The sequence below is a fragment of the Paramormyrops kingsleyae genome, chromosome 13 (genome assembly GCF_048594095.1).
Source record: "Paramormyrops kingsleyae isolate MSU_618 chromosome 13, PKINGS_0.4, whole genome shotgun sequence".
NCBI classification, from domain to species: Eukaryota; Metazoa; Chordata; class Actinopteri; order Osteoglossiformes; family Mormyridae; genus Paramormyrops; species Paramormyrops kingsleyae.
The window spans coordinates 13832475-13858092 of record NC_132809.1 but is presented as its reverse complement, the minus strand read 5'-3'; the positions used below and the strand labels follow the sequence as shown (position 1 = coordinate 13858092).

General features: G+C 46.3%; 3 protein-coding genes across 5 annotated transcripts; 2 read left to right on the top strand and 1 right to left on the bottom strand.

The window, feature by feature from the left end:
* Positions 1 to 530: 530 nt before the first annotated feature.
* On the top strand, positions 531 to 8437 carry prr5l (proline rich 5 like). The gene is made up of 9 exons (XM_023842256.2): positions 531 to 943; positions 3467 to 3671; positions 4682 to 4762; positions 4858 to 4906; positions 5013 to 5070; positions 5564 to 5655; positions 6271 to 6411; positions 6582 to 6702; positions 7454 to 8437. The coding sequence occupies exons 2-9, from the start codon at positions 3553 to 3555 to the stop codon at positions 7810 to 7812; spliced, it is 1020 nt and encodes a 339-aa protein (XP_023698024.1). The 5' UTR covers positions 531 to 943; positions 3467 to 3552; the 3' UTR covers positions 7813 to 8437.
* traf6 (TNF receptor-associated factor 6) lies at positions 8428 to 16113 on the bottom strand. Of its 3 annotated transcripts, none has more exons than XM_023842254.2 (9): positions 15850 to 16113; positions 14483 to 14748; positions 14079 to 14156; positions 12378 to 12703; positions 11949 to 12099; positions 11585 to 11743; positions 10985 to 11056; positions 10614 to 10691; positions 8428 to 10525 (listed from the first exon to the last, which is right to left on the bottom strand). In XM_023842254.2, the coding sequence occupies exons 4-9, from the start codon at positions 12701 to 12703 to the stop codon at positions 9656 to 9658; spliced, it is 1656 nt and encodes a 551-aa protein (XP_023698022.1). In that variant the 5' UTR covers positions 14079 to 14156; positions 14483 to 14748; positions 15850 to 16113; the 3' UTR covers positions 8428 to 9655. The 3 variants fall into 3 exon arrangements, with proteins under 3 accessions (XP_023698022.1, XP_023698020.1, XP_072554337.1); XM_023842252.2 differs by lacking the exon at positions 15850 to 16113 and adding an exon at positions 15602 to 15816; XM_072698236.1 differs by lacking the exons at positions 14483 to 14748; positions 15850 to 16113 and adding an exon at positions 15602 to 15819.
* A 34-nt stretch (positions 16114 to 16147) lies between these two features.
* On the top strand, positions 16148 to 25330 carry api5 (apoptosis inhibitor 5). The gene is made up of 14 exons (XM_023842255.2): positions 16148 to 16461; positions 17106 to 17267; positions 17757 to 17850; positions 18136 to 18201; positions 18287 to 18438; positions 19217 to 19423; positions 19515 to 19619; positions 19711 to 19800; positions 21474 to 21655; positions 21826 to 21919; positions 22021 to 22077; positions 22605 to 22684; positions 22841 to 22980; positions 24398 to 25330. The coding sequence occupies exons 1-14, from the start codon at positions 16390 to 16392 to the stop codon at positions 24475 to 24477; spliced, it is 1581 nt and encodes a 526-aa protein (XP_023698023.1). The 5' UTR covers positions 16148 to 16389; the 3' UTR covers positions 24478 to 25330.
* Positions 25331 to 25618: the final 288 nt, after the last annotated feature.

The following is a 25618-nucleotide window of genomic DNA, read 5'->3' as shown; positions in this document are numbered from 1 at the left end:
GCACACATAAAATAAACTACAGAAAGTCCATTGTGGGGGACAAAAGCGGTAAAAAAAAAACTTAAACCAATAATATTTTGAACCCTCAAATTAGAAATTATGACAATGACAGTTCAATGCATAGTTTATATATTGATAATAATAATGCAGCCAAAAGGGGGGTTTCGGAGTCTTCAAGTCAAAGATTGACTGTTAACTAAGCCATGTCCTGAATTATTACCTGAAAAGATTCGGGTTTCCGAGAAGCCTCTTCCAAGCCATACAATCGGGTTACTTTAAAAATAAATGCATAATCTAATTAAAGATAATCTCCCGTTTAGATGCGAGCATGTTGTACTTGCATCCTACTTGAGTATTACTGAAAAATGAGATAACTGCACAAAAGGCAACAAAAAGCATGCAAAGGCGTGGAAAATAACACAGCTATAAATTATTGCAAATCACAGAAGGTTGCGAGCTGTGAAGGAATGAGGCGCCTCTGACGCCATGTATCGTAGGTGATGAATGAGGCTATGAATATTTGATCGGTATAATGTGAGCGAGCCAATCGGCGCTTTGGGGGAGGGCAGGGCGCCACCCTCCTGGGTCCTTCTCTCGAAGTGCATGTGAGGCAGAAGGAGGACAATGCGAAACTTGTGTTAGTTTTAGTTCTTGGACTTGTAAAGGTATTCGATTTTATCGATGCATTTGGTGAAGCTGAAGTAGCCGGTAGGCCGGGGCACTGCACCCGAATGGGAAGCGCGGCACTTCGGCATCTCATTTGCTGCTGGAGACTAGCCAGGCAAAGCCTAGATGCACCATATGAATTAACTTACGATATTTCACATCCTTAAGTGAGAACGAGAAAGAGTTTACTTTAAGTGTTACCTGGGTTTGGCGTCTGTTTGACAGAGAAACTAAATAAATAGGAAGTAAGGTTTAAAAGAAGACGCGGACTTTGGGGGTAAGTTGCACCTCGTTCCCATTAAACCATGAACTTTAACTCACTCTTTGCTGATAGATCTCTGGCATATTCACATATTTTAGATGAAGTTCGCCACGAGAACTGCTTTATGTTTTAGGCGCGTATGAAAACTTTCTGTGTGCGAAATGCGCGATAAGCTCATGTTGTGCAGGATTGCACTTTCAGATGGGTATGCAGCACCATGCTCCATAAATGATCGTGCATCCCCCTTTTCCCACTCCACAGCTCTCAAAACAGGTCGGATGGGACAAAAGTGCCTGCTGAGAATAGCCGTTTAGAAACAACATCCGACAGTGGGAAACGTATACCGGAATCAAGCATGTAGTTTGTAAAAAACAATATGCTATGATTATAGATGGATATTAATAGAAATGTGACGTGCAGAATATAGATTTTAGACTTTCGCTTGGTGCAACACGTGCCTGCGACGCATTTTCACGTTAAACTTGGAGTTAAGGTTTGGTGAAAAACAGCACTGTGCCGCAGAGTTGAAAGAAAAACCTCCGGGTTTTCTGCAATTAAAATACATATTTGTATATCCTGTTTGTCTCACTTCAGAAGACAGGCGGTGTTTTTGGTAATTGCTCAGCACAATGCATGGAAAACCCCCCCCCCCCCCCCCGAATAATCATTTTAGAGGAAGAAAGAATCGGCAGAATCGGCGACGCGATGTGCCTAGTTTGTGCTGCAATTTAATTGTGCTTAATGATTATTTCGTGTGCTGGGGGCGGTGTGTACACTAAAACATGCTTTGACTGTTTATACAGCAACAGCGATGCTTTTGTGGTGCACCAGTCATAATTTCATTATGTCATCTGAACGAACAGTTTCCCGTAATAGAGCATTGGGGTTTAATGCCCCAGGCTTTACCTACCACGAGGATGACATGGCGTGATTACTGTACTAAACTCCCACTTCAAACCCTCACTGTTTGTTTTTTTGGGTGCATCAAGAGCTCCACCCGTTTTGTACTTCAAAATGAGGTCAAAAACAGTGACAGCTTTTTTGTTTCTTTTTTTTCTTTTAATCTTTGCTGCCTGCAGTTCTCACAGGTACACTGTGTACTTTTGTGGTACTTCAATCACAATATAATAAACATCTCTGACAATTTCTCGTAGCACTAATCAGTAATTATCTGCTGTCTGACAGACATCATGACCAAGCACTGAATGACAGTGTAGACACACAGATGGCAAAGTTCCTGTTTTCCTGTTTGCAGCATTCCAGATGCTGAGCAGGGGGCACTAGTCCCGTCCGCCTGATCGCAGATCTGCTTCCAAGCGCTTTGCTGCAGTGTCCGTCATGGTGCCGACGAACAAACGCAGCAGATCTCTAAATATGAGCTTGGTATCACCAGGCAACGCCCACTGTGGCCTGTAAAGTCACAAGGTTATTGGGCAAATGTAAAGACTGCAGAATGTTTTTGAAAATTTTATTCAGATATCGTTTAGTTTATGCATGCCTTTTTAAATTTATTTATTTTATTTTTTTTGGAGTTATGAGAGACATTCCCAGACTTGGAGGCAGTCAGATGCGCTCAGCAGCAGGACACTGTCCCACCCCTAAAATTCATTTATCTTGCATTGAGGTGTTGAAATGGAGATAATGGCAAGCGATGGAAATGAGACACGGACACGCATTACGTCACCGACTCCCAGATGCCGCCGTTGGTGGCGTGAGGGCTTCAGTGCTGGGGAAGGATCGGGGTACCAAGGGAGGGAAATGGGACATGGGACTGAGTCAGAAGCCAGCGTTTCCCAGATGAGAGGATTCACAGGTTCGAGGGAGCACTGTGTGCATGCCCGAATGTGCCACTGGTGACATTTTGGTGACATTTGGTGACGTTTGCTCCCTGTCTCCCTACGTGGGCTGCGTTCCTATATCTCACATGAAGACTGGTCCATAATGACCCACCTTTTACATTTTGTTGCGATCCTATCCCTCAGATAATCTGTCTATTGTAATCTAGCTAAACCTAGCTAGATTTGAGCAGGAAATTCTGCAAACTGTGGTGTAGACTGTCCTTCCAGGACCGGCATTGGGGATCTATGCCCTGAGTGCTTATCAGACCCCCTTTACTCTTGCCATCTCAGCCGAGATGGGTCAGCATTTCATGTTGTTGACTCTGCAGAGTACCCAGCCGAGTAAATAGGTCTGAGGTTTGGGTGGTAAGGCAGGAAGTTGTATAAACTCCGCTTCTTTGCAGACCTCGCTACTTTCAGAATGATGCAGAGACGACCGTCGCGAGTGTCAGTGGGCTGAAAAGCGTGGCTGGCCAGGCATGCTGTGAACCAGAGCAGCACTGCATGCATGGGAAGCCTAGTGAGGCTTTATCTCCACCGGAGTTTAACGTCAGTGTGGGTCTGTGTTGCTGACTGTTTGGGTCGGTGGGGGGTGGGGGGGGGGGGTGGGTTTGTTATGGAGGAAGTGGTCTGTTATGGCTCCTGTGATCATGTGACTTCTTTCCTACTCTCCTTTTCTCTCTTTGCTTTTACACCACAGTTCCTGCCATGTGTAGGGAGGTGTTCCTTCTTTGAACTGGACCCTACTCTGACGCCTGAAGCACCCCCTCCAGGTCCCGGGGCAGGATGGGTTCGCTCCGGCGGCCCCGGCCGCGGTTCATGAGCTCCCCGGTGCTGACAGACTTGCCCCGGTTCCACGCCAGTGCACCTGCGTTACAGCTCACTAACGCCAGCGTCTGGAACAGGTCAGGGCATCCCCAATACCGCGTGTCAGAAACGCCATAACTTGCATGGACACTTCGGAGAATGGGAAGAGGTGTCCAGTGAGAGTTGGGAGCCTGTCTGTCCGGAAGTGCTGGTTGGAAAAGAGCGAGCAAGCCGTCGGTGGGGGGGGGGGTTCTGGTGTACCACTGGAGTGATGAGCGATTTCTGTCGAGGCAGCTTTTTGCCCCCTTGTTTGTAGGGGAAACGGAAACAGCCTGTACTGCTGGTTTCCGGATGGAAGCATGTTAGGGGTCATCGTTGGTGCTTCCTTCTGGGGGGGGTGGTGGTGGAAATTGGCATTGTGTTGGTTGATTTTCGGGGAGCCTGGACACAGCACTGGGGACAGTTGAGGGTACCACAGAGACCTTCCTCTCCTTGTTCTTGTAAGGGCAGTCCATGAGCGCAGTGTAGAGCCAAAGATCGGATCTACCACAGACGCTCTGCTTTTTGGTGAGATCGACCTGATTTTTCGGGTTTCTTGCCATGCAGATTGTCAGCGACTGTCTTATCTAGGGATTAATCTGCCGTGTGTGCGGAAAGTCAGCGCTGCCACTGTGCTCAGGATGTGTGCGACACACTCGCGCTAAGACTCGCCACGTTATTATTCCCTGGGTCGTTATTCACCCCTTGGAAATAACCTAAGGGCTAAACTCAGAGGCGGCTGTCTGTGGGAACGGCCCCGTGACACGGCGGGGAGGCGCCATGTGGCAGCAGATCCCTCCCGTTGCCATGAGTGACGGCACTTGTTTTGTCGTCCCTGCTGCTTTGAGCTCGCAGTCCCTGCTGTGCCCCTTCCGACCCCCCCCCCCCCCCCCCCACAAGCAACCATGGGCATAGATTTTGAAGGGGCCTGGGAGGGGGACATCAAAGTTAAAAGTGCTAAATTATGTAGTTGTTGGGGATGGAATAGAAGCTCCACCAGTGTTCATATGAAACCTACATGCCAGACCTTTCCTGTATCGTCCTCACTTGACTCTTCTGTTGTCCTCAGCGTCCAGTCTGCTGTGATCAAGGTTTTCCAGGGAGGAGGTCTACAAAGCAATGAGCTCTTCTCCCTCAATGAGAGCATCAGGTGAACGGTCAGGCGGTCATGTGATCTGGATGAGAGAATGAGCACTATGTCACCTTCTTGTTCCAAATGGTGTTTCCCCTCTTACTCTGTGACAGGTGGCTACTCAAGACAGAACTGGGCTCCTTCTTCAAAGAGTATTTCCAGGCGAGTTCTCTGTGGCTGTGTCCAACACGAAAATGAGGGAGACCCCAGGTGAAAGAAAATGATTTCCAGAGTTGAGTTATGAGTTATTGTTTATGGTATGTTTCAGAATAAGCTCCTGAACAAAGGTCTGGAACACATTGCTGAGAAGATCCAGCTGTGTGAGGGTAGGTAGCGTCTAGACCAGTGTTTTCCCAGTCCGGTCCTTAGGGACCTACAGACGGTCCAAGTTTTCCCTCCCACCCAGCTCCTTGCCAGGCGGAAGGTAGGAAGGAGCAAAAACGTGGACTGTTGCGGGTCCCCAAGGACCGGAATGGGAAACGCTGGTCTAGAAAGATTATCGCATGTGCTGTGTAAGAATGGCTCATAGGAGTTTACCTTACACAAAAATGTTCTGAGGGCAGAACTGAAAATGATTGGTATTCTCTCTGAACCAATCAGATTGTAGAGGAGGCAGGACCAACCAATCAGATGCCGGTCCCACCTCTGCCAGTTGCTTGTATCCACCTCCTGTACAATCTGATTGGTTATCTCCCTGAACCAATCATTTTTCAATCTGTCCTCAGAATACCTCTGTGTAAGTAAAACTCCTACGAGCGTGTAAGAATGGCACACTGTCTCTGCCCAGAAGCCTCAGTCTCTGTCTCGATGCTTTTCCAGGTGATGGCCAGCTTCTTATTTTGTCTGAGATGTGGAGTAGGTTCTTCATGGAGATCCTGCCAACGCTACAGGCTATTTTTTACCCAGTACAGGTACCGGGTCTCTCAGTATTTTACCAAAGTGGAAATTTTACAGTATTGCAGTACCTCATTGTTGTTATGATGTCTTTTTGACCTAACACCTTATGTTTTTTGTTTAAATATCTCCAATACCACCAATCACCAGCTAACCTCTAAGATACTTGCTGAGGCAGGGGGGGTGGGGGGGTTTGCTGAATAGTGTAATGATGTTACATTGTTCTATAGTCTGTAGAAAACAAAAGATTGATCTACTTGGCAGAATTGATAATGTATCAAAAATGTTGTGGGTGGGGGCGACAGGGGGGTTTGGGCCCTTGCTACGATTTGCCGACCTGGGGAGTCCCCTTGGTAAACTTTGCAATGGGCCTCTGCAGTGACAGTGGCAATTCTATCTCTAAGTGGTGAATGGACTGTTGAATTTTCTTTTGAATTTGTACTTTTTTTTTAGTAATAACAGCAGATATGCATTATACAATCAGTTAGCATATATATCTACTTTTTCAAGTCATATTCAATGCTATTTTATGTCATTACATGGGAATTATACTGACCCCTTGAAAGGAACGTGAGCGTTCTGTCTGAGCTCTGGAGGAACCATTACTGGATCTTCCCTGTCTGTGGGTACAGGGCCAGGAGCTGAGCGTGAGGCAGATGGCCCTGTTGGGCTTCAGGGACCTGGTACTGCTGAAGCTGCAGCTGGAAGAACTGCTTCCCCCGGTGCCAACGTTGCCCCCTCCCGCCATCACTCAGATGCTGCTTGTGCTGCAGGTGTGCCCCCCCCCCCCAAGCATACCACTCTTTGTTTACACAGTTGCGTGTTTTTTACTTCGTAGATCCACCACATTTCGGTTGGTGCTTAGGCTTTGTGTGATGGGCGAGTACCTGTGGGTCGCTGTGACCATTTTTATCAAGTGAGTCTGTGACCCGTTCGTCTGCAGGGCATCCATGAGCCCAGTGGGCCCAGTCAGGAATACTGTCAGCTGGAGAAGCTAGTGGACATGGTGGTGTCCCCCTATCTGGGCAATTACCTGCACCGGAGCCCGGCCACATGCGTTATAGGTGAGCCATTAGCTACAACACTGAAGGTCACCTCTGTGAAGAACAGTAAGTATTCTATCTACGTGGGAAACCATCTGCTTGGATTTTATATACGAGTTTGATCCAGTGTTTCTCGACCTGGTCCTCAAGGACCCCAGACAGCCCACATTTTTGCTCCCTCTCAGCACCCTGCCAGACAGCCCACATTTTTGCTCCCTCTCAGCACCCTGCCAGACAGCCCACATTTTTGCTCCCTCTCAGTTAACCATGGACTGTCTGGGGGTTCCTAAGGAACTCTGGTTTAACCATACCAGCATTAGCCACCCAGTAGTGATTCTATAAAACTGATATGAAGTAGTGAACTTGAAGGTTATGTGTAGAGGTTGAAGCTGTGTTCTGGGCAGAACTGTGTAATGATGTAAATGGTGGAGTGAAGGCACATGTGGTTCACCCACTGATGTAGAACAGCCCAAAAAGCTGAACCCCAAGATGGGTCTGCGAACAGGGGCGGAGCTCAGAGACCTCGAACACCCTGATTGGTTCCTTCGGGTTACATTGGCGGCCAAGTGGCAAAGTACTCCTGCATAAACAGGAGGCTGTGCAGCACACCATGTGCCCAATTACTCTATGGCCCCCAAATGAGAGACCAATCCCTTAATATGACTAACAGTATTTTGATTACATGAGTAGGAGCTGAATATACTAGTGGTGACTGCTGGCTCTGGTCACAAAACCAGCACATCAAAACCATCCTATACTCTGTAACCTCCAGAGCACCAGCCTGGTTGGTCCAGGACTGCCCACCTCGATCAGCCAGAGATCTTGATAACCCAGCACACCGTGGACTCCTCCTCCTCCTCCCTGACACCCCTCGTCGAGCAAGAGGGAGAGGCCTACCTAGAGAAGGCAGGGGGTATGCGGCGCCACACGGTGGCCAGCGCCCACTCGGACTTGCAGCTGCTGACTATAACAGGTGCAAAGCGCCCTGCGAGAGCGGTGGCCCGTGATTCTGGGGAGGACCTCCGTACGGCACAGAGGCACGTCGCCGGCAAGCCGCTCATCTTGAAGGACGCGATGGCGCTGCCCCTCCAGCAAGACCGTGCCGAGTTCAGCTGCCCTTCTCCAAGCTAGAAGACATAGGGGGGCATGCTGGCAACTGAGAGCAAGCGGGACTTTGGAGTCTGGGCAAGTGTCTCTGACTGAGAACTCGGGGGTAGAGGGCTATTCTCCCCTGCTGGTGAAACCGCCTGTCTGTGCTGGAGGGTGGCCATTTCCATGAGTTCTAGCCCAGCCCGGGCACAGCCACTGTGATGGTAGCACCTAGATTTTACTGGTGCTGTGCCAGGTAGCATAGCAACAGGCTCTGCTTTCATCTGACAGAGTCCATGTGAGATTGGCCAAACCCATTAATCTCGTGTGGCAGTGTGTGGAACCCTGCTGGGGGTTTACACTGTCCACACAGCGTTAAACCCTAACCCTTGGTAGGCTCTTATAGGAAGGAGATTTTAGCTTTTCTGGAGCAGTGAGTATGTGATGAAAACCTGATTGCGGTACTCTGTATGAAACTTACAAACATGGTTTTCATATTGGTTTACTGTATGATGACTGACTTTTTTAAGAAAAGCCTGTTCAGTTCCTGTTAGTCTGGTGGGTGCCTAACCATTTGTTCCCTCTTGGAATCTGTTAGTATTTTTAACAATGGTAAGAAGTTTTAAGTGTTATGGTAAATAAATGCATTTTCATGAACCATTTCAAATTTCAGTTTTACTATAATTGTGCAAATGACAAACATTTGGCTCTTTTACAGAAAGCTAAGCGATGCAGGATCACTAGATTCAGCCATTACCTTTCGGTTCCATGTCTTAAGACTTACCCAAAGTGACACATGAGAAAGCAGGGGCAGACCGTCCCCCCAGCACTTGGGGTTAAGAGCCTTGCATAAGGGCCCCACGCTGAAATCGCTCAGCTGACCGCAGGATGTGAACCAGTGACCTTCCCGCCCACAGCACAGTGTTCTAACCTGCAGTGTGACACACTACCCTTACATAATCACCAGCTGTAACACGATCAGCGGTCGGAAGGTACACAGGAATGGAGTTTTTGAAGCATATACATCTGCTACAATACTCTAAGGTGAACAGTTCCTTCCACATTGTTAAATAATGAAATAGGCAGCATCACACAGTACAAAAACATCAGCACTGCTTGATCCACAGAAGCACCCTGGTTCCAAAAGCACCTCACTTTCAGGGTCATGGCACTAGGGCATGTGATCCACTACCTGGGTTACTGAAACTCAGGTCCATAGTTTGGTCTTATGATCTGCTGAGTGTTGCCAGGGCAGGTAAATAAAGTTCAAGCACTGGTTCGCACGTAAGACCAAAGGAGCCACACCTGTTGAGAACGAAATTCAGATGTGATGGGTCATGTCACCATCGTGATGCCGCTTTGGCATTAGTCTTTGGGCTGAACACCCCAATGCAGAACTGGTAGAAAAGCAATAAGCCATTCCTCAGCATTCAGGTCTGGTTAGAAATAATGATTTAAAAGTGCAGAGTGACAGAGGGCGTAAAACAGCACTTCAAATGCATAAGGAGCGTGAGCAGTCTCTGGGAGTGAGGTGCATGACAGCCAGAGGGGTCTTCCGGAAAGCCCAAGAGGAACACGCTTACTGGCACACAGGCATAAAAACAGAACAAATACATTCTGAATATTCCGATAACCACGATTTTTAAAAAAAATGAGAACAATTTCCAAAATGAAAGGGGAAAAACCTTAGATTTTCATCTTCAGGTGGATTGTCTAAAGGAATTTCTCCCAGTGACATACCAAGATTCTAATCACTTGCTCAGGTGTCAGATCAGCTGTCTGACTGCCTAACACACATTCAGAGGCACCCATATCATCAAAGTAGGCAGTGGAGCAGCAGAGCCCCTCTTTGGGGCCCCTCCCAGCCTCTCCCTTTGGGGGCCGCTCACAGGGAGGGCTCGGGGCCGCGTGGCTGGAAGCCCTCTCGGCGCACAAAGTTGTCAAAGCGTGGCGTGACCTCACAGCGCACCAGGAGCACGTCGTCGCGCACGTACTGGTGCTGCTGCAGGGCGTTCAGGTGCATGAAGGTGACGTAGCCAAAGCCCTTGGGGTTTCGCTGTGACGTGGGCCGCTGGAAGGCCAGCAGGTCTGGCTTGGTCTCCATCACCTCCATGTGGTGCTGGTTATCCACCTGGTCCAAAATGGCCAGCCGGATGGTGCCCTGGAAGGGCCAGGACAGCTGGCTGTCGAAGTCACCCTGCATGGTATGCACGAACAGGGAGATGTAGTTGGAGCAGCGGGGAGCGTTGGGTGTCTGCAGGTGCAACCGCAGGCACAGCTTATAGCCTGGGCGGCCTGTATAGAAGCCAGGACTGTGAATCACGACGGGCTGCCCGGCCTCCTGGGAGCGCAGGTGGGCGGAGAAGCCCTCCACGCGCCACACGTAGACGCCTTGACACTGCTGCGCCTCCTGCTCGCGCACGCGCTCCTCCAGCACGCGGGCCTGCCGCCGCAGTTCGGCCAGCTGCGCCGCCTGCGTCTCGCTGTGGATGCTCAGCTCACGCAACTGTTGGTCCTGCCGCACCAGGCGGCACTCCAGCTCCCGCACCGTCTCCCGCATGTGCTGTAGGACAGGGCCACACTCGCAGGGGGGGGTGGACCGGGCGCCGGCCCTGGCCCCGCAGCTCCGCTCCTCGGCCGATGGAGCCCCCGCCACGGGACACCCGCTACCCAGGCCGCGCAGACGGTCGGCCATACAGCGCATGTGCATCTGCGTAAACTCCTGCATGTGCTGCGCCAGGTCGTTCCGTGGCATCTGCAATGGTGGGGGCAGCGTTGTCAGCGAGCGCGTGTGCTGGGACGAGCACCATTTGTGGGGTGGGGGGGCCTGGCCAGGGACTCACCCGTTCTTGGCAGCCGAAGGGGCTGAATGGACAGGCGACCGGGGCCTTGAGACAGTCCGTGTCACAGTGCGATGCCAGCTGTCAGCAACAGAGCAACATGAGCTTTATGGAGCCGTTTAGGGGACAAACCGTCAGCCAAAGGGGGGTTTGGGGGCTTCTTCATTACACTGCTGATGCGCAGGTATTTTATCACCGCTACGCTATTTCATTTAGGAGGCTGATTATCTGATGAGGGAGAAAGGAGGCTGAATGGCCTTTTTTTCCCCATCTATATCAACCCTCAACATGTTGGCGGTTCTCGTTGGCACAGGTACTGGTACATGTGAACAGAGAAGTGATCACGGTGTATGTGTGGCGCCCTCTCACCTCACCTGGTCTCGGATCAGCTCCATGCTGCAGTAGTCACAGACCACGTAAGCCAGCGGGCACAGCTTTTCGTGGAGCTGACGGTGGGAAGGAGAGCAGTGTAGCATCTGAACATCCACTATCCATACCACTCATTCAGTAAAGCAGTGTTTCCTAACCCGTTCCTCGGGGACACGTGAGCAGTCCACGTTTTTGCTTCCTCCCACTTCCCTACTAGGATAAAAAATGTGGCATGTCTGGCAGGGAGCCGGGTGGGTGCAAAACCCCGGTTGTGGATTCCCAAAGACCAGGTTGGGAAACACTGCAGTAAAGGGTTATGGGGTTTGACAGGAAGCACAGAGTACAACATGGGGGATGCCCTGTATGCACTGTGAATTCTTAAACATTCAAGTAATGCTTTTTAATTATACTGCGTTTTGCTCAGGTGATACTCTGATTTTATTAAGTTTCCTTAAAGGATATAGCCTCATTTTTGGTGAATGTGTCAAATGGCTGAAGGTGAAATGCTAGGGTATTTGTAAAAGCTACAGCAGCTGAAGGTGGTACAATCCCATGCAAAGCTATGTGCCACAACACAACATGTCAGTGCTGGTAGAAGCACACACCATTCCATCCTCGTAGACATACGTCTGCGCGCAGTCAGGACAGGTCACGGGCCTGCGCGGACACTGCCGGCTGCTGTGCTCCTCCAACTGGCTCTTCCGCACCACATCTTGGCACAGCGGACATGGGACCGTGGCGAACTGGCATTGTGCCACATGGTCCTGGGAGGACACAAGTCATGGGGCTGTAACACCTGGCAGTGACCAGCTTAACTTCCCATGGAACTTCCCCAGCTTAACTTCCCTTGGAATGGAAAATTTCTGGAAAGTTCACAGAAATGTTCTGCCCCTTTACAAATCTAGTCACAGACTGAGGATGGTCCAATTGCCGGGTCACAGACAGATACCCTGCCTGTCTCAGACTCACCTCCAGCTGCCGGAGCTCCATCTTTTGGCTGCAGCCACTGTTCGGACAGCGTACGGTGAGGGAGAGGATCTCACGCTTGGCAAAGTTATCAGCAAAAAGCTGATCCTCCATCAGCACCTCATTGTCCACTGGACACTTCTGTCCCGCGTCCCTTGTTAATAAAAAGGGGGTAGAAAATTACACATTTAAATGAAGGAAGAACCATAAACCTTGTGCAGGCCAGGACCAGATCTTTAATTACATTAATCCTTTATAAACTCAATATAGCTAATCAAACACCTGTTCATATCCTTAAACATGGACAAAAAAACTGCCACAAAAAGTGTGTTGGAGTTTGGAACATGTTGCTCAGCAGAGTACAGGGGCACAGTAATTAAATTTTATCAAAAAGGACGACATGCTTCTACAGCATGATCCTTAACTGCTTACCGGAGCGACTTCCTGATACAGCCGTGGCAGAATCGGTGGCCGCAAGGAGTCTGCACAGCCGCCCGCAGCGCCATCAGACAGATGGGGCACTCGTACTTGCTCTCCAGAGGCGGGTCGAACTCCACGTCGTAGCCCTGGGGGTCGGCCGGCATCGCCACCGCCAGACTGGAGGAAGAGGAGTTTGTACGCAGGAGGGCGGGGCTGTCCATGGGGCTCCAGCAGCTGTCCTGCTCCTTCTCCATGTTGATAGCACAGGCCGAGGGCTCGGGCGACCCACATGCGGCCTCTGGGCCATCCTTCTCTGTCTCACAGAACAACTGGCTCATCTTGGGATGGTGGGACAAAGGGGGGAAGACAATGAGCACTGTTTTGTGACCTCATTCTCAAACGTTATTTAAGCTCTTCAGTTCAGCAATCTGAGGACGTCTATGGGCGCTTTTCCACTGCATAAGGTATGGTGCATCTGGTATTTTCCCTTTTCCATTGACTTCCTGTCGAGTACATACCAGTACCAAAAGTTCCAGTACCTAAAATACCAAACTAGCTGAGGTACATTTATGGTACTTCGCTAATTTGAGGTGGGGCTTGTAAATGCTTTCTTTGTTGACTGATTATGCAAATAGTCTGCTTCTGAAACAAAACAACCGCCATCTTGATAAAAGGTTACAGAATCAGAAAATTATTAACAAAGTTAAAAATGTTATAATAATGGGTGTGTAGACAAATGAAGAGATTCAAGCTTAAATTGCCATCTGGTTGGAAGAACAGATACAACACTATCAGGACTGCATCACAAGCAATAAAAAAAGTACCTAGGGCTGCATGATATTGGAAAATTTTCAAATATCGTGACATGATTTGTTGTAATATATACAGAGATATTGATAAAGCAAAAAAGTTCAGAATAAATATGACTCACAAACCTGCCTAGGAGCGATTTAAACAGAAAGAATGAAAATTATTACAATTGTCTAAGAGATCGAATGCAGCGCTCATGTAAAAGAAGTGTAGGTAAACTTAACCGATTTTTTTAAACATACACTTAGTATACCTGAAAAGCTGCAAAACTCGCTGAGATGTTTTTTTCCCTATGACAGAGTAAAAATGTTGTACCGAAACCTAAACCGCCCCGTGCAATAATGTCCAGGCAGTATGATGGTATGAAAAAGCCTGATCTCTACCTAGTTGACTATCGTGGTTCGTGCGATGTAAGAACTGCATGTGCATAACATGTGATGTTGGTATTAATAATGCACATCATCCAGCCCCACAATATACTACAGCCATTTTTAAAATTCTGTAAAAAATACTCCACCTCACATTCTGACGTCATTCAGTGCTGGTGCCAGTTTTTACGCCAGTGGAAAACCAGCACCTTCAAGTACCAAAAGTACAGTACCTGGTGCAGTGGAAAAGCACCCTATGACATAATGATAAATTGTAATTTGTAGCACAAGTACAATTCCATGATTTTCACATATCCAATTTTACGCTCCTATGAGACATACAAGTGAACGTCAAACTCAAAGTCAACCATTTTCCCAGCATGCCTAGAGCAGTTTTTGGGTTTAAAAGCCTTGCTCAAGGGCCCAACGATGATGAGATTACTATTCCGGTGACTTGAACCAGCAACCTTCTGGTCACAGAGTCCTAACATAGAGAGCCACACATGAGGATAGAAAGGCATGCAGTGACTCCTACCTCAGAAGGAATCAGGGAGCGTTGCAGAATCACAGATGATTGTTCAGATTCACCAACATGCAGCACAGCGAAGAAATGCTAGATTCATAAGGAAACAGATTATGATTAACTTTTTTGATTCCAAAAAAATCTGACACATACAATAGGAAGAAAATATTGCACGAGACAAAGTCATCAAGAAGTCTTCTGTAGTACACACGATTCGTGGGCAGGTTCATTTGTTTTTTCTGGGATGGCAATCACCCACGGATGTTCACAAAAACGAACCAAACAAGGTAATATAATTTAAAGTGAAGGGACACTAGCTTTATCTCTTATGGCTGTTAGCATATGCATCAATCATGTTAAAAAATCTACCAAAATCAATGGAATAGATCTTAAATTTTCATTTCAAACAAACTCACCTCCTTCACGGTCTCTGGACCCTGTTGCAATGGTCTCTCCACACTGGCACAAGTTCACTCAGCATGGCTTTGCCTCAGGGTGTCCATTGTCATGCGTTAATATCTCATCTCTAGCTTTTTTTTTTTAATGACACACAAACTCAACAGGCCAGTGATTCATTCTATTGCCCTCTGCTCCACATCAGCACTGAGGGATTTTCCCATGAGGTGACCCTGAAATTCTCTTCTTTGGTTATTTTGAAAGTGTATTTAAACAGCAGACAGACCTGCAAATAAACGATATTCACTTTACACAACACTTCAGACCCTCCTCTGTGTCTAATACCATTAATTTACTGAATGCTTCCAGTCTATCCCTAACTCCACCCGGCAATTAGAACCCTCTTTGGCTATTGCTCCACCTGTACTAACTTAGACACCTTCCATATTTCCATCTGACTTGTACTGTACACTTTCCTATTTGTTCTGTGGGGGGCGCTTATAAGCCGAGTGTTATTTGTCTTTGCGATGTTACATTGGTATAAATAAAGTGTCATCTAATCTTCCTCAAACAAGGACTACGTTGTAACCCACAGTCCAAATTTTGCGGGAAGCTTAGAAGTATAATACACCAATTAACTTAAAAATCAAATGTAAACTGATAATAAATATAGCTAAAGCGAGCTTATTTAGACCCGGAAAAGTGTGTTTACCACGAAATGCCCGTTTACAAACAGCTGCCAGACACTTACAGGGTACGAGAATGAACAGACACAAAAAAGCAGACAACAAATTCAACCAAACAAACGAGCGTTGATGTTAAGATAAACGTCAAAACCGTTTACACCAAAGGGTGGGGTGACGTTAGCTACTGCCGGGTTAAAATACAGAAGGAGCCGGGAAACCCAACCCCTAGCGAATCTATCAAACATGAAGTAACAAGCCACTCTTCACCGTAGCTACCTCTAATCCAAAAACGAATACCGTATAACAACTCCGTAAGCCAAGCCGAACACAAAAAACCAAACATGGCGCTTAATTCTGGGAAACTCGGCGAAGGACTTTCAGGAACCCGTTAAGCCGAGGGAGACGTCGGCGCGCCTGGCCCAAAGCTTCACATAAAACAAAAACATGGCTCACCGTCAAAAGACTGCACGAGAACCTGGCGACGATGCCTTCTAATCCCTGTCTTCTTATGAATTGTCTGATTTACTTCCCGGACCCTCTCTTGCGAAACTCATTGCGCGCTAAACCTCAAACAGCCCCTTCCGAAACTCCCCGGGCTAAACTATGACGCTGGTGTTTTTTTTTGGCTTGCGCCCCCTAGAGAACGGAGGTCGACAAACCTTGAGCTGAACGAGCTGCACTTAATCCAAATGAATGTTTACCGTTTTTATGAAGTATTCTTATCCTCTTGGGGGGACAAGAACTGCAAGTACTCAAGGAGGGGGCGCGGACACAGCTTTGCAGGCTGAAAATCTGAAACCACGGCCGCTTTAAGTATACGAGATATGCAGGAAAGAGTTCTTATACATCGCCAATGTTATCCTGAAACAAAATAAGCGTGATTGTTTGCCATTTCAGTTTTTATTTCTCAGCGTCTACAGTTTCCATTTCAACGGGAGCAGCGCCTTCTACAAAGGAGATCCACTAATGACAATGACCCGCGTCACGTGACACTGTTTGTGGCCCATATGCGCATGCGCAGCCTCACTTTCGCCGCAGTGTCGTAAAGGCTGGCGGTATTTCCAGTTAATTCTTCCGTTGTTTTTTTTTACTTGCTTATCCCTGATGTTTATATAACGCATAGAAACGATACTAACCACGGACAGAAGATCGTGTAGGGCACTGAGCTAGGGACAGTAGGGAAAAGGAGAAACAGCATAAGAGCGTTGTACGTTTAGTGAGGCGTATCGGTACACACGCTGATGGCGGCCACTGTGGAGGAGCTATACCGTAACTATGGGATCCTGGCAGACGCGAAGGACAACCTAAGCTCGGTGAGTGTCGCGGCCAGCGCTTCAGCATCAGCAGCAACGGTTCAAGGCTTGTTTCGGTGGGCGATGCGGTGGGGGGCACGTTAGCTCGGGTATAGTTAATCTGTAACTGAGCGGTGTCGGTTTTCAGTGTATGTGCGTTGTTAGCCTGCTAGCCTGCTAACTGCGTAGCCTGCCCTGCCGAGACTCACTCGCGGGCTAACCAGCCGGCCCGCAACGCGGTGGCTGTTTCATTCCTAAGGTATTCTACTATTATTCGAGAAAGTGAATAACTAAAGCGGCTACGTGTTGCTGTTAGTGTTTAGTCACAGCACACCGTCCCGGCACCGTACGGGCCGCGGCACGCGCTCGCGTAGCGCGTGAGAATTGTGTGCTGGGATCCAAGTAATCTTCGAATTAAATTTGGGAGCATTAACCATGTATGGCATCTGATCACTCTATTCACCATTTTTGCGAGACTTTTAGTCTCATGCAATAATGAGTTGTCTTTCAAACTACAGGAGAAATTACTGTAAGTATTGCGTGATTTTGTAATTATATTCTCGTGTCTGATTTGGTCCCACAGCTTTAAACGTGTTTTCTCGTACTCTAGGTAACGTTATTAAATACTGCATTTGTTCAAGGTGATTGTTTGTTTATTTTTGCAGCACAAGGATGCATACCAGAAGATCCTGGACGGGGTGAAAGGCGGCCCGAAGGAGAAGCGTCTAGCCGCACAGTTCATTCCTAAGTTCTTCAGTAATTTTCCGGAGCTTGCCGATGCTGCCATCAACGCACAGCTTGATCTCTGCGAGGACGAAGATGTTTCGGTAGGATTAACAATAAATATTGTTACGACGATGAGATCTGCGCATCCCGGCATACCTCGGGAACGCGTGTATATAGCCCTATGTGTCTGTGTTGTAAATAGCCCTTGTATTGCTGGTGTTGTATTTATGATTAATTCTTGTGTTCCCGATTGTGGCATGTATGTTTGCACGTGTCCGATCCTCGCGTGTCCTTATCTTGTATAAATCACGGTGCTCATTGAGTGCTTGTTATAGCCTTGTTCGGCACTGCAATAGAAGAGCGTGTTTTTCCCGGCAAACAAGACTATTGGTCCTTCGTTGCTTTTGCAATGTCTCAGTCCTTTGGGCACTATGATATATATTTATACAACCTGAAGAGACTTTGGTGCAACTTAGTGGAAAGTAGAGAATATTAAAACCTCTTTCTCCTTGTAGAGTGTCATGTTATCGTTAATCATTTTCTCATGCGGCGGTAAAGGCTGAACCTTCTGTTCTCTTGAACCTTTTTAGATCCGACGACAGGCCATCAAGGAACTCCCACGGTTTGCCGCTGGCGAGAACTTGCCCAGGGTGGCAGACATTCTCACACAATTACTCCAGACTGGTAAGGGCACACTGCCTCTGCATATGAGTAATTCCCAAGATGTCCAAGCACCATTGTGTATATATGCACATATTCAATGCCCATACACTATGCATGTGGTTGAGGTTTGTATAAAATTACTTTTTTGCACGAAAGTTGCATGTGCATGTTGGTGTTCTTGATTTTTACTTTGTCTGTACTGAAAGGTAGAAAAAATAGATTTATTCCATGCTTGTAATGAATAAGTAGTTGGAGGATGGATGGACTGATGTATGCAGCTTTAAAATAAAGCATTTTTGTCCATAGATGATTCTGCCGAATTCAACCAAGTCAACACGGCTCTGATCTCAATCTTTAAGATGGATGCAAAGGGTATGTGCCCACCCCCTGCCCCCTGCCGTCTTCTGAGAGAATGCAAAACCAGGTGGTTATGTTTTCATTCTTTGTTGAATTTCAGGTACACTGGGAGGCCTATTCACACAGATTCTGCAGGGTGAGGACATCGTCCGGGAGAGGGCCATAAAGTTCCTGTCCACCAAACTAAAGACACTGCCCGAGGAGGTTATGACAAAGGATGTGGAGGATTATGTCTTCATGGAGATCAAGAAGGTGATGGTCTCAGCTGTGGCATTTGCCCTTGATGTTTTTGTGCAGGCTTTATATTTTAATTGCATCTAGAAGAATGTATTTTAAGTGGATCTTTTCACAAAGCCAAAGAAACGTGCTCAGGTAGAATGTCACCAGGGCAGTGCAACGAGGATGTAGTTGGTTAGGTTAGGAATCTCAGGTTATGTCATCTTTACCTTGGTTTTAGAGGTCATGGTGTGGTATTGCAGGGTGTCCCCAGGGGTAAAAAATGTGGAGCGGGTAGTAAGGATCTGTAACTTTCATGTTGCCTGATCAGGCCCTAGTAGCTCGTATCCTAGACAGGACATCAGAGGGGCATGCATATTTAGGCAGATGCAGGAAAGTCCAGCACTTCACGGGGGCCCTGAATACAAAAAACTATTTATACGCTCAGGTTGCCCTTTGTCTGAGTTTCTAGCTATGCCCCTGATGAGAGCACATCGCTTGCACTGGTGACAAATTGAGGTATTAAATGTAAGCTGTAGATTAAAAAAAAAAAGTCGATGGGTAAAAGCATTTCTTAGCAGTTCACATGTATTGGTCATAGAGCAGTCTGACTCATTTATTCTGTCTGTTGTACTTGGAGAGTCAGACAGTGCCATATTGTAGCTGGCATCTGATGGACCGTATGGGGGAATTATCAAACTATCTAAGAGTTTTGGGTGTGGAGTGTTGCACTCCTCCAGGAACTACTTTTTCTGGTGGTGCTCTAGTGAAATTGGGCTGAGCTGCCTGTCCTGTCATGTCCTTTGGGTCACAGGTGCTGGAGGATGTGACAGGGGAGGAGTTTGTGCTGCTCATGCGCATCCTGTCCAGCCTGAAGAGCCTGCAGACCGTGAGTGGGCGGCAGCAGCTGGTGGAGCTGGTGGTGGAGCAGGCTTTCCTGGAGCAGGTGCTTGATCCCACGGACGCCGACAGCGTGGACCGGCTGCTGCAGTGCACTCGGCAGGCCCTGCCCCTCTTCTCCGTAAGCCTCCCCCCCCCACCTCCCTCACCAGCAGTGGTAATTCTTGCCCTTGCATGTTCTCTCATCCAGTTGTCTCTCTCCTCGCCTGTAGAAAAATGTACATTCCACAAGGTTTGTGACATACTTCTGTGAGCATGTCCTGCCCAACCTGGGTTCCCTGACTAGCCCGGTGGCTGAGCTGGACATCCAGCTAGAGGTCAGTGCTGCGCCCCTCCCCCCCCATATCAATAGCATGCCTGCTAACCGCTGGTCCTGCTGGTTCTGACTAGCTGCTGCCCTCTCCACAGGTCCTGAAGCTCCTGGCAGACATGAGCCGTTTCTGTGGTGATATGGAGAAGCTGGAAACCAATCTGACCATCTTGTTTGAGAAGTTACTGGTAAGGCGCTGGAGTTTTGACTGTCTCCATAGTAACCGGGAAGATCTTCGTCCCGTTGCGTGGTGAGGGTGTGGAACATTAACTTAGTCATACTTTGAAAACCATTCATTCTGGTTGTGTCAGTTATGCATTGATATTCACGAGTATGCCGGTTCATATGAAGTGTTTTGTATTTCCTGTTTTTGTTTAAAATTCCCTTAGGATTCCCCTCAAGCAAATTGAAAACACAATGAAATGACAACCACAAATTGAATGGACTGCAAACTGAAATCTGATTTTTAAGAAATACATCATGCAAAGAGCATAACACTAGAAAAACACTATGAAAAACACCTGCTTGTCCCAGGAGACGAGTTGGACATTGCTGGTGTTTTTTGGCTGTTTGCATTATGCATGTTCCATTGGATGGCAGTGCTTCGAGTGGCGAAACAGATTCCTAATAGTTCCGGTTTTAGTTGCCATAGTCTACAATACAGTGACAGTTTGGTGCATGTCAGGCTTTAAATATGCAAGGTACCACCACACAGTCAATGTCTTTATCTTGTATATCCACAAAGTACAATATCTCCTTCGGAAAATGATCACCAGCAATAGAAGTTTCCTCTGAGGGAGCGCTCGTCTCTTCCGCAAGTCACTTTTACTAATGATATGTGTATTGATACTGAAGTATTGATTCTTTTGATCTGAAATGTTTAATTTGGAAAATCGAATGTTAAAATATATTGTTTTTTGAACCTGGTAGTTCATATGTTTAATTAAATCCTCCTCCCCATCCCCCGCTCCACTAACTGAATAAATTGTATTTGTTGGGCATAGGTTGTCAGTTCTTACAACTACCATGTGATTGGTTGGCATGATAGGCTGATTAGTGCTATGAGGTTCAGTTTGACATCAGGATTATTTCCATCTTGGCCTAGATGTAACTAGATGCAAACCCTGTTTGTACAAATTAACCAGCTTGGTTGCTTAACTGTTATCTAATATTGGCTTATGGTGCATTCGTTTTTCTCTCGGAACTTGATAATTCTGAGATGAGTGACATCACGTCTGACAATCTCCCGTTCGAGCTACCACATCTCGGAACAAACATGGCTGCCTCCATGAACACGCTGCTGTGTGTTGTTGCTTCATATTTTAGCAGATTTGGAGTGAGATTATTTTTCCAGAGACAAACAAACAAGAAACACAAACTAGTAAAACCACATTAAAAGCTTTATAAAATATTTTAGTACATTGATAGCGATATTCTCTTTTCGAGAGGCAAACAAACCAAAGACACTAAGAAGTCTGGTAAAAATCTGATATTGCATGATAGGATACTGTTTACGGTCATGATATGGTATTCTCCAAGTCAAACATGTGCAATTACATTTTTAACTATTAATACATTTAACAAAATAAACATTTTTAAAGATTTATAAAATATAAGCCACCATGTTGAAATTACGTCACAGGGGAAACTCGGAAAAGAAAATTCTGTCCGACATGAACATCATAAGAGTCGTGTTTCCGACGGGAAATTACGTGTTTCTTGACGTTTTCATCCGAGTTTGGACTCTGAGAGAAATAATCAAACGCACCATTATCACTCAAGGTCTCTTACACCGTTTGTTCTGCTTAAAGCTTCTGATTGGTTTGATGTGTTGATTTGTGTCCCCCCCCCCCCCCCCCAGGAGTTTATGCCGCTCCCCCCGGAAGAGGGGGAGAACGGGGAGAATGCGGGAAGTGAGGAGCCCAAGCTTCAGTTCAGCTACGTGGAATGTCTGCTCTTCAGCTTCCACCAGCTCGGGAAGAAGTTGCCCGACTTCCTCATTGACAAGATCAATGCAGAGCGCCTCAAGGACTTCAAGATCAGGCACGTGGCATCTCCCCACCGTGCTGTCCTACGCCCTGGGGGCTCAGTGCCACCAGGGTTTCTTGCACTTATTAATGCGGATATCAGACTCTGCTCTCCATTGTGATTTTCATTTCTTGAGTTCACCCTGATGTCCCTTACCCGTTTTTTTTTTTTTTTTTTTTTTGTAGGTTACAGTATTTTGCCCGAGGACTTCAGGTCTACATCCGCCAGCTTCGAGTGGCACTTCAGGGGAAGACTGGGGATGCTCTGAAGACAGAGGAGGTCTGTCCTGGCCCACAATGCTCTAGGCTCAGACCCCCGTCCGCTCCTTTACAGTGATTAGCGGCGCGTACCAATAAACACCTTCTGATTCTGTTTTCCAGAATAAAATAAAGGTTGTGGCCCTGAAGATTACAAATAACATCAACGTCCTTATAAAGGTGAGTTTAGATTAGGAATGACAAATATGGCCCTACAAAAGTTAAGTGAAAAAATGAAAAGCCAGGTATTCAACCACTTAAATCAGGGGTGCCCAACTCCAGTCCTGGGGGGCCAGAGCCCTGTATAGCTTAGTTCTTTCCCTGTTCCTCCATACATGGTTCAGCTGAAGAGCTGTGTGGTAATTAGCACAAGGAGTTGAATCAGGTGTGTTAAATGAGGGGAAGCCAAAAAATGTGCAGGGCTCTGGCCCCCCAGGACCGGAGTTTGACACCCCTGACCTAAATGAACATTTGTGGAGGGAGTAGTAAAAGGCATTTAAAGGTGTTTTTTTTTTTTTTAAATGCATGCAACCCCTTAAGTTCTTGAAAGGTACATTAGTGTTTAGCAGCATTGTGCATCATTATAAGAGGGAGTTAGCCTGGTAGAGAACAGAAAAAGTGGTATCGCAAAGTTAGCAATGACTATGTAGAATATATTCTGGTACCTTACCTATGTGTAAGTTCCTGTTTTGCATTTTATCCTGTAGGATTTGTTCCACAACCCACCCTCCTACAAGAGTACAGTAACATTGTCCTGGAAGCCGGTGCAAAAGACGGAAGTCACAGGGTAGGTTCCCGTGTTTCTCTCCTGTCCCCAAATCTGTGCGGGAGAAGTCGTCCTGCACTCGACTGACGCACGGTGGCACTGGGCCATTTGGGCCACGGCTAGATGAGAGCAAAGTTTTTAATGATCCTCCCACAACCCTTCTGTATCTTCCCACAGTCAGAAGCGGCCATCTGGGGAGGAGACGGGGTCCGGGCCGGTGATGAAGAAGCTTTCTCCACTTCCACGGAGAGATGCGAGGCAGATCTACAACCCCCCCAGTGGGAAATACAGCGCCACCATTGGCAACTTTTCTTACGGTGAGAATCTGTACTGATCAGACAGTATCTCTGTTTTAATATCGAACAAAGAACCCTTTTCCCTTTTAGGGCACTTTTCCACTGCAACAAGTATGGTACTTTCGATATTTTAGCTTTTCCATTGACTTCCGGTCAAGTACCAGTACTGAAAGTGCTAAACCAGCTGGGATACTTCTTCAGTGACACTTCGGTACTTTGGGGTGGGACTTGAAACACTTTCTTTGTCGATTGGTTATGCATTAGGCTGCCGCTGAAGCACAATACAAGCGGCACCTTGAAAATAATAAGTGAAGTAAAACAAAAATGCGATTTGGTCATAAGAACATGCACAACAAAAAGATCAGGATGGCATGCCAAGCCATGAATTAAAATTAAATTAAATTGAATTAAAAAGTATTTTGTTGAATATATTACTACATCACACATAGAATGCTGTCCTAACAATGTGATTTTATTATAAATATAGCGTTGTGATTTTGTCATACTAAATATTGGGGTATTTTTATAAAACGAAAAAGGAGCTCATAAATATATTACAAACCCGTCTTCGAGTAATTTAAATGGCAAGGATGAAAATGATTACGATTGTCTTGGAGAACATATGCAGTGCTCCTGCAAAAGCAGCGGAGGTAAACTTTAAACTGATTTTGTCAACATATAAGAATCTATAAAAGGAATAATAATTAAAATGGCAAAGCTTGCAGTTTTTTTTTTTTCCTATGACAGAGTAATAGAGAAAAATTTAGTAAAGCTTTAACCCCCCTTGCTATAATGTCCATAAAGAATTTTAATTTTAAGAAGTGAGAAAAAGCCTTATTTAATATAGCTGACTAGCGATGTAAGAATTGTATGCGATGTTGGGAAAGATATTGCACATCGGCCGGCTCAGTAATATGCAGCCATTTTTCGAATTCAGTACAGAGTACCCCGCCTTGCGTTGTGATGTCATTCGGTGCCGGTACCCACGTTTATGCCAGTGGAAATCCGACAACGGGAAGCACCAAAAGTTGGGTACCTGGTGCGGTGGAAAAATACCCTTAGTTAATAGCAGTCTGTTTTTGTGATTTCAGTCGATTCTTTAGATGTGAATAAAGTGCTGCATGTGTGTTTGATTAATTTTTTGATCTGTGAATAGCTTGTAGAATTTTTACTTTTACTTTAATTTAGATTAATCAAGCACTTAACTTGCTTAATGTTTAACAAGAATTGGGAAAAAAATCACCATTTTACTCAAAGATCAAATGGCCCATACTAAATGCTTTCAGGCGCTGGGATTCTCTTCCCGTTTGCCATCATTTTGTTATGTAGTATTCAGTATTCGTAGGACTGGCAAAACTAGACTTCTCTTTTCACTGAGTAGAATTTCATTTGGAATTGTATGATTAAATGTTGGTGCCATGTTTATGTTGGATTTCAGAGCAACGTGGTGGATTTCGAGGAGGCCGAGGCCGAGGCTGGGGGGGCAGAGGCAACAGGAGCCGAGGCAGGATCTACTGAGCGGCCTGCTCTTCTCCTGGCCGAATGCTGCCGCCACACAGGCTACCGCCAGTGACTGGGCCTTTTTTTTCCTGACCTCTGCCACACTTCAACAGCTTGATACTTTCTACATTTCCTTTCTCTCCAGTCACCCAGAAATATTAATCTTGAGTTTTATTTTTTAAAGCAAATTTGTTTAAAAGAGACATTAGACTGGGAACGTTTCTACCACCCTTCCAGCAACAATTCTGTTTGAGTAAAAGTTTCCAGATTTGGTTTTGTACGGACACATCTGTGGCATAGAAGATGACCAGGTCGTGATATACTGACTGTTCAAAACCTGATGGAACAAACGCTTTTTGTTTAACAAACTGGTGACAATTGTTGTCTTTGTACGTTCCAGGCTTGTTATACTTGGTATCAAAATTGTCATCTGAAATCTTGAAGTGCCCTGTTGCTTTTTTTTTATTTTTTTTTTATTTTAAATACCATACCCCCCCACTGGGTGATTTCGCAATGGATTCAATAGACTAGTCAGCAGGTTATTATGAAAAGGTCTAAATTGTTATATGAAAAAAATCTGCCACCTTAGACAATTTTATGGGCCTGCTTCCAATACTATTAATAGTAGAAGCAAGGAGCGTTTATAGTTTGGGGTTTTTTCCACTTGACATTGCCAATAATACACTTGGAGTCTAGGAGTAAGATTCAGTGAGAATTTTGGGCAACTTGGCTTTGTATGTGACTTACAGTAGTTATAAATGAATGTGAAGTTTTTCTGCTGTAAAGATTTGCATGCATTTTTGTATTGCCATTTTACTCCTGTTAAGTGTTATTTAAAATGTTTTGGATTAAAAAGAGGACCTGGACCAAAGTCGTTTGACTATAAATCCCGTTAATGTATAGTACTAAATGGTGTATAAGAAAGTTGATTTATCTCCTATTCATTCACGTACCCATTTTCAATTCTTCTTACCTAGCACAGAGTCGCGATGAGTCTAAATCCTGTTCTTGCAGAACGCAGGACACAAGCCAGGGGTGTGTCCACGATGTAAATTAACGTTAGTAATATTTACATGCTTACACAGTGTGTTTAGGGGTCTCTTAAGAATGAATTGACCCTTTTATATTGGACGGTATTCCTTCTCACGCGACGCACATA